The following is a 19,178-nucleotide window of genomic DNA, read 5'->3' as shown; positions in this document are numbered from 1 at the left end:
AAACAAATTAAAAAATAATTTAAATAACAATAAAACGTAGTAGCTTTTAACAATTCGAGATCAGAATTTACATTAAATCTTATAGAAGATCTTAGATTTCTTTTGATGCATTTCTGCATGCAAAACATTTGTTGAGTCTGAAAAATATCTCACTGCATGTGGCGTGAATCTCTCAGCTTTTATCCTGAAGAACAGCTATCATAAATCGACAAACGTGCTAATATCTGACTCGAATCGACACAGATACTCGCGAATCTTCCCATCAGTTGACACTTGTGTCTAAGTAGAAAGTCTCGACCGGGTAGGTGACGAAGGAAAGGGGTGCGAGGGTGCGCATGATGCGCACGCATCTCTGAATGAACACGCTTTTGAGGCATTCAGTTTCGCCGATTGGGTTCTTCGGTACGGTACCTTCACCGGTTGTGTCTTTCTGATTTTTTTTTAAATTTGATTTATTTGAGGAGCGATGTAGATCGTGACATCCACGCACCCGCACGCAAATATTTTCGACGATCTTCTAACAATAATATCGATGGTATTATGATAGTTGATAGCTTGACTAATAAATCGCGAGCCAACAAATGATGGGGATTGATCAACAAAAAACGATTAATATTCGACAAACGTACGGATATGTATCATCAAAAACTCGAATGCAACATGATGAATTTCGTTGTTTATTATCATCAGTGACAACAGCTTTGAAACAATTATATCGTCAATAATTTACGGATTCTATCGATCGATTACAAAGAGAGACAGAGAGAGAGAGAGAGAGAGAGAGAGAGAGAGAGAGAGAGAGAGAGAGAGAAATGCAACGGTTAATAATACTGCGTTAAAATGTACAATAAATGTGAAGACAGTTTAATTTTTTTTTAAAAATCTTACGGAGAAGTTGTAGAGTCCGTAACCATATAATACATGTTTTGTGAAGAGTGTTTCAAAGTTTAACACTGATGTTGTATTTATCTAAAAATTTAACAATAAATGTCAAATATCTATAAAATATGGAATAAAACACTACATTATATAAATAATATAATAATTGATCCGGTATAATTAAATCGGTGAAATTAAAAAAGAGTGAAAAAAGTGTGAAATTTTTATCTGGATAAAAAAATTCTTAAACAATTTTACATTTTTATTGACACAATTGTAAAATTTATGCACAGTTAAAACAATCTGTCAGCTTCGATTTATATGAAATAGATTTTCATATTTTCAACAGTTGGCTTCATAAGCTAGTTATCCGAAGTTTCTCTGAAATAAAGCGATATAAAATATGATTATTACGTACAGCGTTTATTCCGTTTTTGAAGACATTATTATATTCCTAGGCGGGGATAATAAGTTTAAAAGAATATTTGATAGTAAAAGATAAATCGAGAGAAATGATGTGAATAAAATATATGCTTGGTAATTTTAACGAACTTTATATATTGCAAAACTATTAATGTCAATAGCATTAAGTATCGTAAATATTTAGTCGTATAAAGCCGTGCATGTTTCCCTGATAACAAATGATGTTAAACCACTGTAATGATGGTCAAAGATCAAACACATACCAGTTCATTGCACGTAACGTCGGTAATAATTGATAAAATCAATTCGATGCTATTCGAAAGAAGTTCCAACAGAGTGATATAATAAAATTCTTCAAGACACACTATTCACATAATAATCATCAATGACGACAAATATGAATAACATGACTCTGGAACGTGTATACAATTGCAGTGAATGGATCCTGGAACTTAATATTACTTTGCTTTTAAAAGTTAATCGTAGCGAGTTCCATTATTTTTTCGAGGAAGCATTGAACAGATCAACTCGACCTAACATTCTTCGAGAGGCGTTTTTGGATTGTATTCTCATCAATCAAGAACGGCCATTTGATCTACCATGGTGGCAGAAGCTCTTCTGGTCGCTGATATTCGCAGTAATACTGTTGGTTGCAACCAGTGGCAATATCATCGTAATGTGGATCGTACTTGGTAAGAAAATAAATTGCGCAAACGTGATAACGGTTTAAATTATTTCTTAAAATTAATATTAACATTTTCTCTCTCTCATAACATTTTGTATTATCATACATATAGAGAATATCGTGAAATATTCAATATAACCAAACTAAATATTGTATTTATTCTACGTTGAAAACAGTTTTTTCTCGATATATGAAATAGACATTCGATAAAAATAAATAGAGCGAAAAACGGAATAAATTTTTACGTACGTTAAATACATCACTCTATTCACATAAAGAAAGCACTTTGATGGCTATATATAAATCTTATATAAGATTGTGGGTACACACACACACACACACCTACGCACGCACACGCGCACGTACGCACGCACAATGTGATAAATTATATATATAATTATATACATTTCTCTATATAATTAATTTCAATTTATTTATTTTTGATAAACAATATTTTTTATAAAATATATAGTATAAATATATATTTTTAGTATTGCAGAAACATTCTGTAAATTTTGTATCTCATTTTTTTTAATGTACATTACAGTATTTTTTTAATGAAAAATATATGTTTTCTTAACTTTTTAAACTTAAGACAAAATTTTTAGCTTATTAGCTCTTTCGGAAAAGATATTAATTATTCCTAAAAAACTAGTGTCAAGCATTTCATCTAGTCTTTTCTTGATAGATATACTATGTACTGTAGATACCTTTATATGTTATTTACTAATATATATATATATATATATATATATATATATACCAAGGTATTGCCGATGCGTAAATACGATAAGTACAAAACAATAACAATTTTCTTTGAGTTTCAAAATAACTACTCATATTCTAAATTTTAAGCGAACGAGATGCAACGTAACATTCGAAATCTAGCACGTGATATATTATTATGTGTATAGTAACACAATCATATTACACTACACATTTTATATTAAATAAGATAAAAGAAACGTGATACTTGACATTCTTTTGACAATTAAGCAGAAATATTTGCCGTAGTGTATCTTGCTAACGAAAGACATCTTTAATTTTTTTATAATAAAATAATTTAATTTGCTCCCAATATTTATCTGCTATTCTTTTATTAAATTGTCATCATAGCATTATAAGTCCTGCAAGCAAAATAACAAAGATATCAACTATAAATATATTATTTTTTAAAACATCCAAGCGAATGGTTTTCTTGCGGCAAAGATATTCAGAATTTTAATATCGGCCGAAGGCACGCTACGTAAAACGAGCGCGGAAAGATCATGGTAATACTTTTATGGAAAATTCGTAATTTGCAAGGAGAAAATAAAAATAAAAAAGTTAAAAGTGGAAAAGTGTTAAAGCGCTTTCATACATTCGCGGATATAGTATGATAAAAAAATTTTATTTATAGATATATCTTTTTTTTTACTTCTTATTGCAGCCCATCAGCGAATGCGTACCGTCACTAATTACTTCTTGGTGAATCTTTCCGTGGCGGATCTTATGATGTCATTGCTCAACTGCGCCTTCAACTTTATCTTCCTCCTCAACTCTAATTGGCCCTTCGGAGTGGTATATTGCACTATCAACAACTTCGTAGCACACGTGACTGTCAGTTCCAGTGTTTTTACCCTCGTCGTAATTTCATTTGACAGGTAAATTTTTATCAGGAAATCTTTTCATACATATGTCTCTTCCCATATCATATTATTTCCGATACGGAATCTAATGTCATCAGATATGGATAATATCTGAGAATATTAATACATTTTCATATAAAAAGCCTTAATTTACGGAAACTTTATTTATTCGTTTTAATTCCTTTATTTCCAAGAACAAATAACTTACTTTATTTGAGATTCTATTTGATGTCATTTTTGTAATTATATTTAAAAAATATTTACTTTAAAGATTATCGCAAAAAACTATTCAATTAATGATTAGTCATAGGAATGTAAGATTTATTTATATTTTTTATATACTTGGCATCGCGATGCTACCGCGTCGCTTGATTTACAAAGTCCAGATTGGACACAATTTTTTACGATTATGTGTGTGTGTGTGTGATCTATTTTTTCTTATATAATAATATTGTTTGTCACAGTTGTCTAATCTATAGAACGCAATTAATGATTTACATGTACGAAAATATGTGTACAGGTGTACCTATATATTTACTTTAGTCTTAAATTATTTCCCTATTCTCTCAAAATTTATAGAGAGCTTGTTTTCTCACACGTTACGATCGTGGGGCTTAATTTTTCTTTTCTTCATTGATTTCTTTTGTATGAGATAAAACAACAGTGTTTCCGTCGACATATGCGGCTTTATGCTTAATCGTAAAATACGTCGAGAAAATGGAGACATATAAACATTGGCTTCCATAGATCCTTTTTAATAGTGACATGTGATAGAAAAGCTACTATTGCGTTGAAATCGCTGTTAACCATGAAGGAAATGCTCAAATCGCGATAGGAATATCTCAATTTTTTTTTTAAATTTATAATATTTATTATAATATTTTATTTGTATATTGCAAGTAAATTTATAAAGTATAAAATAATGCAAAATAAAAATGTCTCATAGTTATATAAAAAAACCTTATTTTAAATAAGCTTTTCTTTAAATTATAGAGATGATTAAAGTATACAAACAATATATGTAAAAAATTATTTAATGTATTTTACACACACAGATTACTAATTATAAAAAATTTTTGCAGTTAGTATAGTTTAATTATGAATACACATGCGTGTATAACAGTCTCAATTACGAGACTTTTGAGAATTGCATGTATTACATATTCAGTTAAGTTACAAATGTACATTTCTGGTTACACGATGTTGATGCATATCTAGATAACGATACTTAGCATTATTAATCAACATCTGTGGTGTACGATGGATAGCGTTTACTCTCAGGTTAATTGAATTAATTAACATCTCAGGGAAATTCTTATTAATAAAAATGTTTTACCAGTTCAATATAATAGTATTCATTTGCAATGAAAATAAGAAAAACATTACAAATATACAAAAGATAATTTTTCTCTTTTTTCTTTTTTTCTATACTATTGAAAAACATGCTACAGTGATTTTTGTTTGTTAGTATAAAATATAAAACTAAAAGACAATACTTTATACAAATTATAATGTTATATGTATGAATTTTAATGATTATAATTTATTTAATATTTTATAAATGATAAAAAAATTTGAATTAATAATATAAATGTTTAATTCCAATGTAAACAGAAAACCAATTATTATAGCTTGTAATAAAACTTTTGTCGATTAATAGAGAAAATGATTGCATACATGTTCAATTTCAGTGTAATCTATAGTTGTTTAATTATTTAACTGATAAAACGACGCGAAAAGAAAAGTTCCACAGTTAAATTATTTAATGATAAATTGCGCGCTGTGGAAATTGAAGCAGAAGTTGCGCAGAACTTTCAGGAATAGAAATGGGTAAGGGAATGGGTATAATGAACGCTAATTGATTAAGAGGATCAGAATTGGCGTAAGTTAACTGTTATTATAGTAAATAATAGTCCAAATAAAAAAAATGGAAATATTAGAAAGTGTGTACACACTACATTTGCATTTACTTAAATAAGAAATTGTTGTGAGTTCAATTTGGTTTTTAACTTATTCTTATATATGTATATATTATGTATATAGTCTTATATATGTATATATTTGTTAAATATGTATTTTAGTATTAAAAAATATCACTTAAAACACGATAGAGCCGGCACTTAAAAAGATAGGATGATGACTTAAATTATCTTTTTCTGACATGCAGATTAATAAATTCAGCCGACAGTTTGTTTTATTGGCTTTAACATTGCTTTGATTGAAATAAAATAAACTTTAGTAATATGAAACAAACTTGATATTAGTTACTCAATTAAAATCAGATAAGCTAAGCAATATTTTTTTTTACATTAGTAAAGAGATGAAATATTAAAATAAATGTTTGATCAAGTAGAAAAAATAATGAACTTTATGCCAATATATGGATCTATATATAAGTATTATATCAGAATGACGTAAAAGAAAATAAATCCAAATCCATAATTATAATAAACAAGTTCATCTGTATTTCAAAAATTTTTGTTAACAAATTTTCCATCAACGATCAATCAATTAATAACGGTTCATTGAAAATAAAATCGATTTAATGATCAATCAACGTCAACAGCTAGTAATTCGTCTCCGCGATAAGATATTACGATATTTTATATTTTATTACATTTTAAATTATGTCTTATTCGCAAAATATCAATACTTTTCAATATGAAAATATATGTAGTTAATTTTAGTAATAGTATAATATACCATAATGAAATTTATTTGTAATACAAAACACTTTTGTCCGTAATACGTATTGAATATTAAAGGATTTACCGTTTTAGAAATATCTTCTACGATATAATCAGGGGGAAAGGGGGGGGGGGCGCAGTTGAATACAAATAAATTATTTTAAACATCTCGAAGCATCAAAGACCCAATGCATTTCTGTGTTACGATACCTTTCGTATGCTGATAGTGAAAGGAAAATCGAAATTCAAAGTTCTGCATAGCTTTGCTTCTCACGTGTTACGGTTTGTGCATGTCGAAATGTTTCATGCTACCGAAAATTAGATTGAGTATCCATTGAAAATTTATTAGATACTATTCTGTAACTTTTATAATTTCGTACTGTGTCACACTTGCATATCTTTCGTTATGTTTAGTTGACTTGTATAGTAACTAAATATAAGAAATATGACAAAGTTAACTATGACTTTTAATGTAAGAAAAATTATATATAACTTAATTACCGTGAAACAATAAAGTGACAAACAATAGAAAATTTCTTAATTCTTAATTAATATTATTTGACTTCTTACTCTCTATTCTCTTGTGGTAGACGCATCAGCATTTCTTCTTGTAATGTAACTCAAAAATAATACTAAAGTAATTCAATTATATAATTAAAAATAAAAATTATAGAAATTAACTTTTTCGCATGTTATTTTATCATAGAATAATATTAATTAAAAATATTATATAGAATTGTCAACTAAACTAATTTGTTTTAGACTGCTAATTCTTACCGCGCGTATAAAATACTATGTTTTCGTGGCGCCTAATGTCGAATGTTATGATTTCGACGACGCTTCCAAAATAACTCGCAATGGTAGTTCGCTATGCGTATATCCGAAAAAATCGCGTGGAAAACAATGCAGCCATTTTGTCCACGTCGCTTATTGTTCCGGCGTACAATGATGAAGTGACGGCTGCATTTCTACGCGATTAAAAGATGAAGGTCAGAGTGGAAATGCATTTTTGTGCTGATGAAATAAAAATATATAAAAACAAAATGGGAAGCTTTAATAAGTAATATAAAAACAAGAAGACAAACAAGAAGACAGCTATAATGAAAGTCAAGCGCAAATAACAGGTGCGAATAAATTATTCGCAAAAAATTCCTTTAATTATTCAGATAGACGATTCCTTTTCGACTTGTTCTCAGTAAATAATATATTAGAATGTTTTGTAATATATCAGTTAAAATAAAGTTTAGAAACAATGTCTACAAACAATTTCTACGATATGGATGAGTTGTAAGAAATTAGGATAAGATTGGCGCGCTTTATAAAAATAAATTACCATTACACGTAATTAATTATAAAATAATATAATATTGATAAAATTAAAAACGTTCTATATTTAATAAATCAGATAAAATTTACAAATTGGAAAAAAATGTTTTTTATAATCTTCCTTTTTATAATTTAGACTTTAATTTATTTTTGCAATAGATGCAATGCATATCAAAAAAAAATTTTTTAATTTTAACACACACACACACACACACACACACACACATACAAAATAAACGGCGCACGCGTAGCGCCATTATATTGTTTTAGTACTTGTAAAATAACAAAAAAATATTACATAATTAATATTTAAAAATATCTTTTTTACATATCACCTTAAAATAAAATAATATATTCCATATTTTTTAAAAATAATATTTGATAGTACTAAATAAAAAGATTTACAGTTCTTATGCAACAAAACTCTAAGATAGGAAAATCTTGTCAAGTGAGAGATGACAACAGATTAATTGCCATAAATCTCAGTAATTCGTTGGAATCTGGAGAATATTAAATAGCTATGTTATGCCGTTTGTTATAGATACATGGCCATTATGCACCCTCTGAAACATTATATGTCTCGCAAGAGAACGGTGATTACTTTAATTTTAATCTGGAGCATTTCATCTGCATTAGCGATTCCGTGTCTTTTATATTCCACTACGACATCTCGCAGGCAAGTGTAATTATCAAAAGCCATTTGCTGTTATTTACAGTAACATCGGAGCATGCAGTTGTAATGCATTTTTTATTATCTCTCTCTTTTATAATGATATACATTCTTATTTTTCTAGATTGAGAATTTAGATGGTATAAAGTGTAATAGAATGTAATGTTTTTCATATTTTACGATAGTGATATTATTTAACTAATATATTTTAATTCTGTGTGTTTGTGTTTTTTTCATTTTACATGTCATTCCTTATATGTATATAAATATAACAGATAATATCAATGGAATATATATTCTTTGAAGATGTATTTAACAGTTTCAAATGCGTTCAGTGATAATAAATACATCATGTTGCAAATGTGAAATTCCAGTCACGTCTACAAGGATACATTACATACTATAAAGTTGCCAAATCATTTACAGAGTAATTTTGAAAAAAGAAGATAGAGAATATATGTAAAGTAATATTTTATTTTAAACTTTTTGGTATATATGTATATATATATATATATATATATATATATATATATATATATATATATATATATATTGTATATCTTTTATATTTTATATTTTTTATTTTGTACTTCGAGCAAATACATCTATGAAAAATTATCTATAGTTAAATTTTTGAGACTAAATTTTAACATTCATAAATTTTCTTATAAACAAAAAATACAAACTTTCTTGAACGCTATAAGGAAATAAAGAAAAATGTATTTCGTATTAAACCATAAAATTATTTTATTACGTTATCTGCAAAATCTGATTCTTTGCATGATAGGTCATATCAAACTTTTTATTTCGTTTCGTTATTAATATACATTTTTCTTTAAATAAATTTGTGTAAACAGAGCTCATAATCTGTTCTTCTATTTATGATTTAATTATATACAATTTCAAAGTAATATTTGAGTTTTTATATTAGAAATCGGTAAAGAAATATTCAAGAAAATGTGCTTTATTAAAAATATTTTTTATTTTATAAAAACGACATAAAAATACTTTTAAATACGTTATTGTCGAAACGTGGCTTTGGCTTCTGTAGTTCTTTTCTCCATGTATCGACTCACGATCAATTATAGAGCTTAGTCCGTGGCTTGTACGTATTTTGCTAGGTAATGTTATCTGCGTATTGATATTTTTATAAGCCATTTCATATGTAAATTTGTGCATTGTACACTATTTTATATATTTGTACGTTTTACATTAAGTGTTTAAGATAGATCATTATCGTTGTAAGTTATTAGTATATAAAGATATGATAAAATAAAAAAGAATAAAAGCATGTTATATTTTATTTAAAAAAATGTGTAAAATAAACTAATAAGTTAAATATTATCCAAATAAAAATAATGTTAATTAAAAGTAAATGAATTTAAAATTTAAAGATAGAGATTTTTAATAATGATAACATAAAATTATTTGACATCTTAATATTTTTTAATTTTAACGTTAAATATTTTAAAATAATTCGCAGACTATATGTATATTGGTTCAATGCATAGTCCGCTTGTGTAACTCGTTAAATATTTCTCAGAAAATGTTTCAAGTTTTCTATCACTCTCAGTAAATAAAAAAGCCAATTATTTTCTCGCCTTAAATTTTTCTCTTTGCTTATAATTTTCCTTTATATATTTGCTATTTACTAATTACTTTAATTTAAACAGTATATTATTTATAATTAAAAAATAACAAAAGTTGTAGTTTCTAAAATACAAAAAATTTCAGAAAAAATTTTTAAAATGTTGTTTTTCCATAAGAATATAATTTTTAAATAGAAAAAATATGTAACCAAAATAAACTAATTCTAAGAATCTTCTTATCCTAAGCACACTGCCACATACCATATATTACATTTGCTTCAATGTGAATCCCAAAGCTGATCCTATATTTTAAAGCTGACCGCATGTTTCTAAAGCCGTTTGCACATTTTTAGAGTCAGCTATGTTTTTCTTTTCTAATAAATAACCTTTCATGAATTTTAACGAGTTAAGAACAGCTTTGTGTAATGGAAAATGAATTGCACGCATTATATTGCAAATTATGCTAAATATCAAGACATGCAAATTGTTATATTTAGTGTAAAACAAGCAGTGATGTTTTAGAATGTTAGTGTGTTTCATGGAAATTCAATAATACGCATACGCGAGCAAACTTGATATCTTTATTATCGTTAAATTTTATTGAATTTTTTTGTAGTAAATAAGATTTAATAAATATTAATAAATATTCTTTAGCAATTCCAAAATCTACTTTACACGGTCGCATTGCAAATGCTCCATTCCAATAGCTTTCACACTGTTTCGTGTTTTATATCCATCTCGTTAAACCTTCTTCTCGACTTCAATACGATTCTGCATAAAGAAACATAAAAAACTTTCAACCCTTGATTTCACCTATTGATTGATATTCGAAAGCGAAAAGCATATGCACTTTAATAATAGAGTAGAAATATTTAACGAGTTCTTTCTCTTTATGATTCCGGATAATATACTTATTACGGCAATCAATAATCATATCTATTTCAATTTGTTTAAGGAAACTAATGTATAGCAATTGCAGATATTCTCATGGAACAATCAGAATTTCGTGTTATCTCTTATGGCCTGATGGAGATTATTTACGTAGTAAGACAGAATATTGGTAAGTAATAAGTTTTTTTCTATTGATTTTCTTTACATTGAACCTATTACAAATCTCGGTGTAATAAACTTTGAGATATACATGCTGCGTATATATATATATGAGAGAAATTGAAATTATTAGACGTTCTTTGATAGGAAAAGCGTACGCATAAAATCGCGTGCAGAAAGAAATTTCTGTAAACTCCGCAAGCGCGATCCATTACAAATGCAAAAGAGATTGAACCAACGATTACCTTAAGAAGGTAGAAAGATTGGTGTATGTCTGCTATCAACATATCGCTGGGGAATGATAATAGTAGTACGACTTAATTACGGAGAGGTTGCATTTGATCCATTGTCCGCATCAATTGGAGAATATTGCGTTATTAATCACTAAACTTTACTGCTTACTATAACTCATTTTTATTCGGAAAAAAATATTAAAAATACAAAGTATTGTTAATTGTTATAAACAAGTATATTAATAAAAGAATTTAACATTATTCTACAATTAGTTCCTCTCAACTTCAAAATTTAATAGAATTATACTTTATAGTTTAATAACTATCTAATGTAGGAGAATTGAAAACAATATAAATTATAAAAGAAAGATTGTTATAAAAGAAATCCAATGATATAAATGTTTAATAGAATAAAATTTGTCTTCAAGTATAAATTTATTACTTTGAACATATTACTTTTATTTATTACTATTATTTATATTTATTACTTTGAACATATTACTTTGAAAAAGTAAACATGAAATACAAATTTTATCCATGCAATATTTGATAATACAAAAATTTAGATTTTTTTCTGAATATGAATTTAGACTAAAAAAATACACAGAGAGAGAGAGAGAGAGAGAGAGAGAGAGAGAGAGAGAGAGAGAGAAATGTATAATTTATAATCTGTAACAGTCAAATATATGAATACATATTTATTTTTTATCATTTGCGTTATTACTTATAGCTTCTTTTCTCTTAATAAGTTTATAAAATTTGGTTTAAAAAGATTTAATTACCGAGTTTCCAAATTTTAAAAATCATTAATTACAAGTTATAAAAACAATGATTATTCTCAAATTTTTTATAAAAAGATGTTAATTTCTAATTGAATCTTTCTGTGAATTTTGATTATATTTGATTCAGGAAAATAATTTATATACATTATCTAAGAATAAATAAAACTTTAGGTATATGTATTTTCAAAGTATTTTCGTTTATTGGATGGTTTGTGAACTTAAAACCGTTAGTGCAATATACTCTTCTCTTACGAGAACATCACTTGAAATTTACGCATAAACTGAATATCTCTGTTCCTACATATCTACAAAATGTCTTCAAGTTAGATTTATTTGATAATAATTCTGCTGGATTTAACGCATAATAGGATAATTTAAAACATTTCGACAAAGGAAGTGGCTGGGTTATACGTATGTATATATGTATCAAATTAGTATCCAAGTTCTGCACAGTTTCTATCTATGTCAAGTTTTAAGTAATCTCAAAGAGAGAAGAATGCTTCTCTTATATGTAATTTATATGTAAGTTATTAAACGATCATGATTTTTGCGTATACTTTGGAATGAAATTTTGGGATTGAAATTTTAATCGAAAGCATTTGCTATGTTACATTTTGATTTAATAAAGTTTGATCGGTTTTTGGGTCAAATCATTTAAGAAATTTACTCGGGTGCGGACCTGGTTTGTGTACTTTTTAAAAATTATTATTTTACTCTGATCCGAATAATTCACAGATTTTATAATATTTTCGACGGGAGTCGTTCGAATAAAAAATCGTTCTTTTTAATTAATTCATAATTGGGATATTTGATTTCAAATTTAATTGGTTTTAATTTACCATGAGATGTTGTTGATTTATTTCATTTGTAAGATCGTGAAGTTTTATAAAGAAAAGAAAAGGGTCTTGATCGGAAAATAAAGCTCTTATTGTTTAGAATTCTTTTAGTTTGGACTCAATGGCCAGTCTTATCGGGCATCGACACTGAATTTTAAATTTTTAATTACCTTTAATAAATCGTTACTAAATTTTACAAAGAATTGAATTAAATTACAAATAACTCCGTGTTAAATGACAAATTACAAGTGATTGAGTAATGGATGAGTGATAAACGAATGTCTGACTAACAAAATGAGTGAGTGCGCTAATTATCTCGCTTATTTATAGCAAGTGGCAAAAATCCCCGCGCAAGATTTCCACCTTAGAACTCTTTAGAATTTTAAATTGGGAGATGATTTTTATCCACGATAAAATATAATAAATAATCAATATTTTGCATCAGGTTTGTGGCGACGATCGTACTTCGCGACGAAATAAAATAAGTAATCAATATATTGTTTCGTTCATTGGTATGCGCTTTTATTTCTTATAATCTAAATTAATTTAATTTTAGAAAATTTATTTCTTATAATCTAAATTAACTTAATTTTAAAAAATTTAAATTTTGAAAAGAGTACGTAGATATATATAGCAAAGACAAGATCGAAATTATACTGTCTATGCCAGACAATTGTCAAAATATTTCGAGCAAATAATGACAAAACTAATGATTAAAGTGATATTAATCTCAATTAATTGCATCAAATAACTTTACCTTCGAGAATGATTATACAAACAGCAGAAACTTTTTTAATAAAACTCTTTTCATCCACGATATATTGAAACGAATAAAGAACATTCATGTTGTTGTATCTATATAACATATTTGAATTAAATAAAAAATATTTGTTTTTTTTTTGCATAATTATTTTGTTTATCTGCATATCATAAAATGAATTTTGCATAATATATTCTGGAATTAGCAAATAATAAATTAAAATCAAATCAGCAAAACAATTTTTACTTTTTATTATCTGATTTCACATATAGCTTTTTCTCTAATTAAGATTAATAACTATTGTGTCTTTCATAAATCGTTCTCTCTTTTTTTATCTAATAAATAATTTATTTAGTTATTAAAACTAATTGAATTGTTTTGATTTTTGTGCAGAAGTTTTGAATTATAACGATAATATGATTAATTATGCTGCTTAAATTTTCTACCTAAATTTTTTCTAGCATAATTCTAAATATACAATACTACAATACTAATCCAGAATTAAAAATTGTTAATTTGCTTCATATTATTGTTATATTGCACTTAAGTATATCTCAATTAATAAAAACAGATTCTCTGCATTTTTCTTGAGTAATCTGTGTTGTTAGTTACGTATATTTTATGAAACAAGTTATGGTTTTAATAAAATTTGATATAATAGCAGTGTGTGGGTTCTTTATGGTTATATATAAATTATTTATTCTACAGCTACAATCTCCTATTCCTCACTGTAACGTATCTGGTTCCCATGACGGTGACGGCTGTGTGTTATGCATGTATGGGACGAAAATTATGGGGCTCAAAATCTATCGGCGAACTTACACATTATCAAAAAGAATCGATGAAATCTAAACGTAAGGTATGTTATTGATTTTTTTCATATTACTCTTTAAATAATATTTCATATTCATCTAACAATAAGTATAATGTATTGATGTAAAAATTTGTCGACTGTCATGTTGTAAAGTTTAAAAATAAATATTTTCTTGCACATTGTATTCTTATAGTTTCCTGAACTTTTTAACAAGACAAAGATGTATCAAAAAATTTTAGAAATAATCACAATAAAATAATCATAATAAAATACAAAATAGAAAATTTTCACTTTTCAAGTATCCAAAAATTTTTGAATGCGCTTTTATATATAAACTAGCATTATTGTTACGAAACGGTTAGCAATTTCATTTATACATGCAAATTAAAAAAGTTTGTTTCAATTATCTGTTTAAATATAAAAAAAATATGTATTTTTAATGACATAAATCAATTATTTACTTCTGAGTTTTACATGAAACTTTTAATTACGTTGTGAATTAATAACTTGCAAACGCCTTAATACTATTGCCCAACAGCGCATGTTACAATGGATATTGTTGATATAAGTTTCGGAATTAGATACAACTATAAACGTTTGTTGCAAACATTGTTTGTATCAATCATAAAAATGTAACGGCAAAATGCAGCAATAAAAATGTTTGCCAAACTTTATTAAGATCTTAGTAATAATTTGTCCAATACATATATAACAAGAAAGGAATTACTTAAAAAAAAAAAAAAAAAAAAAAAAAACATTTAACCAATCTCAAATTCATCAAAATGTTCACAATTAAAAAAATATATAATAATAAAGGATAAAATGTATTTATGTAAAAGATTCTTTTAATATTTTTTTTTGTTTTTTTTTTTGTTACAGGTTGTAAAAATGTTTATCGTTGTGGTGACAATATTTGCGGTATGTTGGCTGCCATACCAGGGGTTCTTTATTTTTGTGTATCATTATCGTCGTTTCGCAGAGAGCAGTTATGTACAACATGTATATTTAGCCTTTTATTGGCTCGCCATGTCCAACTCTATGGTCAATCCAATTATATATTATTGGATGAATAACAGGTATTGCATTGTTTCTTATAATATAAAAAATGTTCATAAACCTTAACAAGAAGAGAAATGCAATTGTTACTTTTTTTATATAAAAAAAACAGTTTCACATGTATTTCAATTTTATATTTGTTTTATAGAACACATTAAAATACATCTAATCTTTATTTTGCAGTAGAACTAATGAATGAAATGAATATAATATCGACAATTAAACAAGACTTATGTATTATAAATACAAATATTTTGTTATATGTATATAATATTTCTGTAACAGAGTTGAATGAAACAAGCTTGAAAAGTGCAGAAAAAAATTTATTATATTTTAAAAACATAAATTAATCAAAAAAAAAGTTTGAGATTAATATCACCAAGAATAAGTTTGCAATAAATTGATACGACACAATAAGATTAACAGCACGACGTGATGAAGATAAAGGTATATACCTGATGAGACTTTACGTTCGCATTAAACTGATTGAATTCGAGTCTTGTGTAATAGATGAAACTTTTACGTAAATCCTAGTAACATCCAATCAAACATAATATTTTGAAAAATTGGACATCTCTTGGGATTGTATAAAGCAGTCTCTGACAATTTAAAGGGATGAAGACGAAACTCAGGATTAATGATATCAAAAATATAATTCCTCATCTTAAAACTTTATCGAGAATTTCTGTACAAAATTATATAATCCCACTGTTTCAATATAATTAGTATTGCTTTGAAATAAAAGTATAAATTATAAATTAATTGCTTTTCTAAAAAAATATATTTAATAATCTTTATTAATAATCACGTTTAAAAAAAAGTAATAAAAAACTATGTAAAAAATCTTTTATAAAAATACAATTATTTCTACGTTAACGTTAATCTACATTAGAGATGATTAATAAATGATTATATAAGTTCAATAAAATGCAGTAATTATACTTATTAATTACACTATTTTCTGGTCTTTGCTGCTATCACGATTCTTACTTACAATCTATTAAATTCTACATAATAAACGCTCGAGTTCTAAATAACAGTGTTTGATAATATTATTTAAAACTTGAAAAAAAAATAGGGAAATAAAATGTGCTCTGTTTATTAACAGATTAAACTAGTTATTCATAATATTTTTAATTTTTAAATTCATTTTTTTTATAAATAGATATATAATATAAATACAGGAGTATTATTATCCGATTTGAACTCAAAAAGCGCTAATCCGCTTGATTATAATATAGTGAGAATATAACTATCTTCAATTTATTAGAAATTTGATTCATGTGTATGAGCGCGCAAATCGCATTATCTTACACACACAGTTCTTTGCATCCAAATACACTTTGTTGAAATGCACTTTGAATTGTTTATAGACGCAACCATATGAGTCATAGAGCGTAACAATTGTTTCAGGTTTCGAGTTTACTTTGATCTAGTAATCTGCAAATGTTGCTGCGTGATGGATCGAACAAATGTGCGACGTCATCAAATGCAAGAATTGACAGGATTTCCACGCTCCGATATGCTTGCATGCAGTTCGGGTAATTACCTATCATTATACTTTGATTGCAAATAACATTCGATCAACATTTTATTTTCGTTTTATATTTACAAATATTCTCCATTTAACGATTTGCATAATATATTTGGCGATTCGATATAGTTTATTCGCTACTTTAAACAATCATAATTTTTTATAATATTATGTATACAAAAAAAAATATTAGCGATATTATTTTAAAAACATTTATCCCCAAAATTTTATATTATAAAAAATATATTTTTTAATTGTAAAGATATTAATAGAGACCAGAAATCATAAACAATTCTTGGAAAGTATTAAATGTTTTTAAGCTAAAAATAGTTTAATAAAGAAGAAATGTGAACCAATTTGTGCACCAATTTGTCATGCCCGACTTCAAACATCTGCAATAATAGCAATTTACGACGCGGCTTAGTTGTATTGATAGATAGAAAAAAATTCTATTGGAAAATATTCTTTTCCAGTACTGCAAAAAATATATAAACATTTTTTTATTGAAAAATTATATGTAATATGTATAAAAAGTTAACTTTAGGTATTAGACAGAAAAAATAATAAATTTTGGGCAGCACACTTAAAAAATCCAATTTTTAATAATGTAAATATATTCACGGATGTACCATACACAATGCATTATTGCATTATGCAAAAAATGTGCAATTTTTTCAAATTTTGCGTAAAAAAATTGCACAAATTCAACAATATTCCAGATCTTAGCTAAGAGAAAATAATTTTTGCAAACATTTGATCTATTGCTTGCACTTTGCTTTGTTTCCAGGTCGTTTCAAATCGACTTCCATCAGGTGGCGACAGAGCATGACAGAGAGCCAAGTACAAACGTTTAAAAAGAATACTCGAACAATGAGCGGGAGTCTTAAGTTTAAAGAAAACGTAGCTATAATTTGAATCAAGTATTAGTTTAAAATCGCATTACAAAACAATGTATTCGTTAAAGATGATGTCCTAATATTACCATTTTCGTGCTTTACATATGCTTTATTTGCCTTATTATATATATTATATATACACATATTAGTTATACACATGCACGGCTTCTTTGTCAAAACAAATAAATATTTATCTATATATTTACATTATCGTATTTAGAAAAAATTAATAACTCCGATTTTATAAAAGTACAATGTTTTTAATTGTGTGTAGTTTTCAAAAATTATGAGAAATTATTTCAATATTTCTTTCACAAGATCATTCACGTATGAAATAACTTACACATTATTTGCAAAATTAACTTAATTTTTTTTCGCGCATCAATATCGGGAATAATGTAAAAAACTTAAATTTAGCTGATTGTGAGCTTAATATCTTTAGATTGTACGGGCAACATTATATTCGCAATATTGTTCAGCTACGATCGCGGTCGGTCATGTTTTGACACAATCCTTGCTGTAGATCACTCTTCAGGAATCGCGCCTCGCGCATTCCCGAGACTTTACTCGTTCTGGACGGAAATTATCCCTGTATTATTATTTGTACCGATATTCCATAATATTGTGTCATATAAGTTTTCTTTTTTTTTGTGCAACAATCGTTTTTTGACTTTTTTTTTCACCGAAATGTCTTGACGCGCATCAAAAATATATCTTATATTAATTTTTATTAATTATTTTGTTTTTATTTAATTATTTATTGCCTATTGTCGAAAAATGAGAACTTGAATTTTAATTCTTACATAACAAATTTAATCAATGTTGGTTAATTTTAATTGTAAAACTTGATTCTTATTTTGTCATCTTATCTATCTTCTAATTCTTCTAATTTTAAATTTAACTAATTAACAAATGTTGATAAAATTAATTACATAGCACATAATAGTAATCATTCATTATAATGGTAAAAAATAAGAGCTAGAGATAATGTCAAGTTATAAGAGTATAAAGAAAATAAGAGAGGTCTCTGTATATTTTGTATAATTAACGTAAAAACATAACAAGTGTAATTTGAAAACAATAATTTTCCTTATTTAATAACCACGTATTTCTGAGAAAATATCAAAAGACATTCCCGAAAACAGCCTTGTCAGCATTATCAGTTTATTCACTAAATATAAGTATACCGCAAAGATTTTATCTATTATAAAAAAACATAAAGCTCTAGTATTTAAATTAGTATCGAATAATGCAAATTCCAAGTGTATTACAATAATTTAGTTATGAAAATATTTTTATAATATTTTAGCACAATCGAGTTTCATGGTGA

The 19,178-nt window shown here is 26.5% G+C and overlaps 1 protein-coding gene across 2 annotated transcripts; it reads left to right on the top strand.

Annotated features, from left to right (window-relative positions):
• Nucleotides 1-1,376: 1,376 nt before the first annotated feature.
• Nucleotides 1,377-17,915, top strand: LOC138938174 (tachykinin-like peptides receptor 86C). Of its 2 annotated transcripts, XM_070304970.1 has the most exons (8): nucleotides 1,377-1,994; nucleotides 3,417-3,630; nucleotides 8,170-8,304; nucleotides 10,867-10,947; nucleotides 14,257-14,407; nucleotides 15,242-15,438; nucleotides 16,832-16,959; nucleotides 17,740-17,915. In XM_070304970.1, exons 1-8 carry the CDS (start codon nucleotides 1,688-1,690, stop codon nucleotides 17,865-17,867), a joined length of 1,341 nt encoding a protein of 446 aa, XP_070161071.1. In that variant the 5' UTR covers nucleotides 1,377-1,687; the 3' UTR covers nucleotides 17,868-17,915. The 2 variants fall into 2 exon arrangements, with proteins under 2 accessions (XP_070161071.1, XP_070161072.1); XM_070304971.1 differs by lacking the exon at nucleotides 8,170-8,304.
• Nucleotides 17,916-19,178: the final 1,263 nt, after the last annotated feature.

This window comes from Polyergus mexicanus, unplaced genomic scaffold, assembly GCF_030449975.1.
Source record: "Polyergus mexicanus isolate NDT 795.1 unplaced genomic scaffold, iyPolMexi1.0 SCAF_12, whole genome shotgun sequence".
In the NCBI taxonomy this organism is placed as follows: Eukaryota; Metazoa; Arthropoda; class Insecta; order Hymenoptera; family Formicidae; genus Polyergus; species Polyergus mexicanus.
This window is presented reverse-complemented; position numbering and strand designations above follow the sequence as displayed.

Coding starts and splice junctions, on each gene's coding strand:
- LOC138938174 (XM_070304970.1), top strand. CDS start 1,688: ATGACGACAAATATGAATAACATGACTCTGGAACGTGTATACAATTGC. Junction 14,408..15,241: donor CGATGAAATCTAAACGTAAG/GTATGTTATTGA, acceptor TTTTTGTTACAG/GTTGTAAAAATGTTTATCGT. Junction 16,960..17,739: donor TATGCTTGCATGCAGTTCGG/GTAATTACCTAT, acceptor CTTTGTTTCCAG/GTCGTTTCAAATCGACTTCC.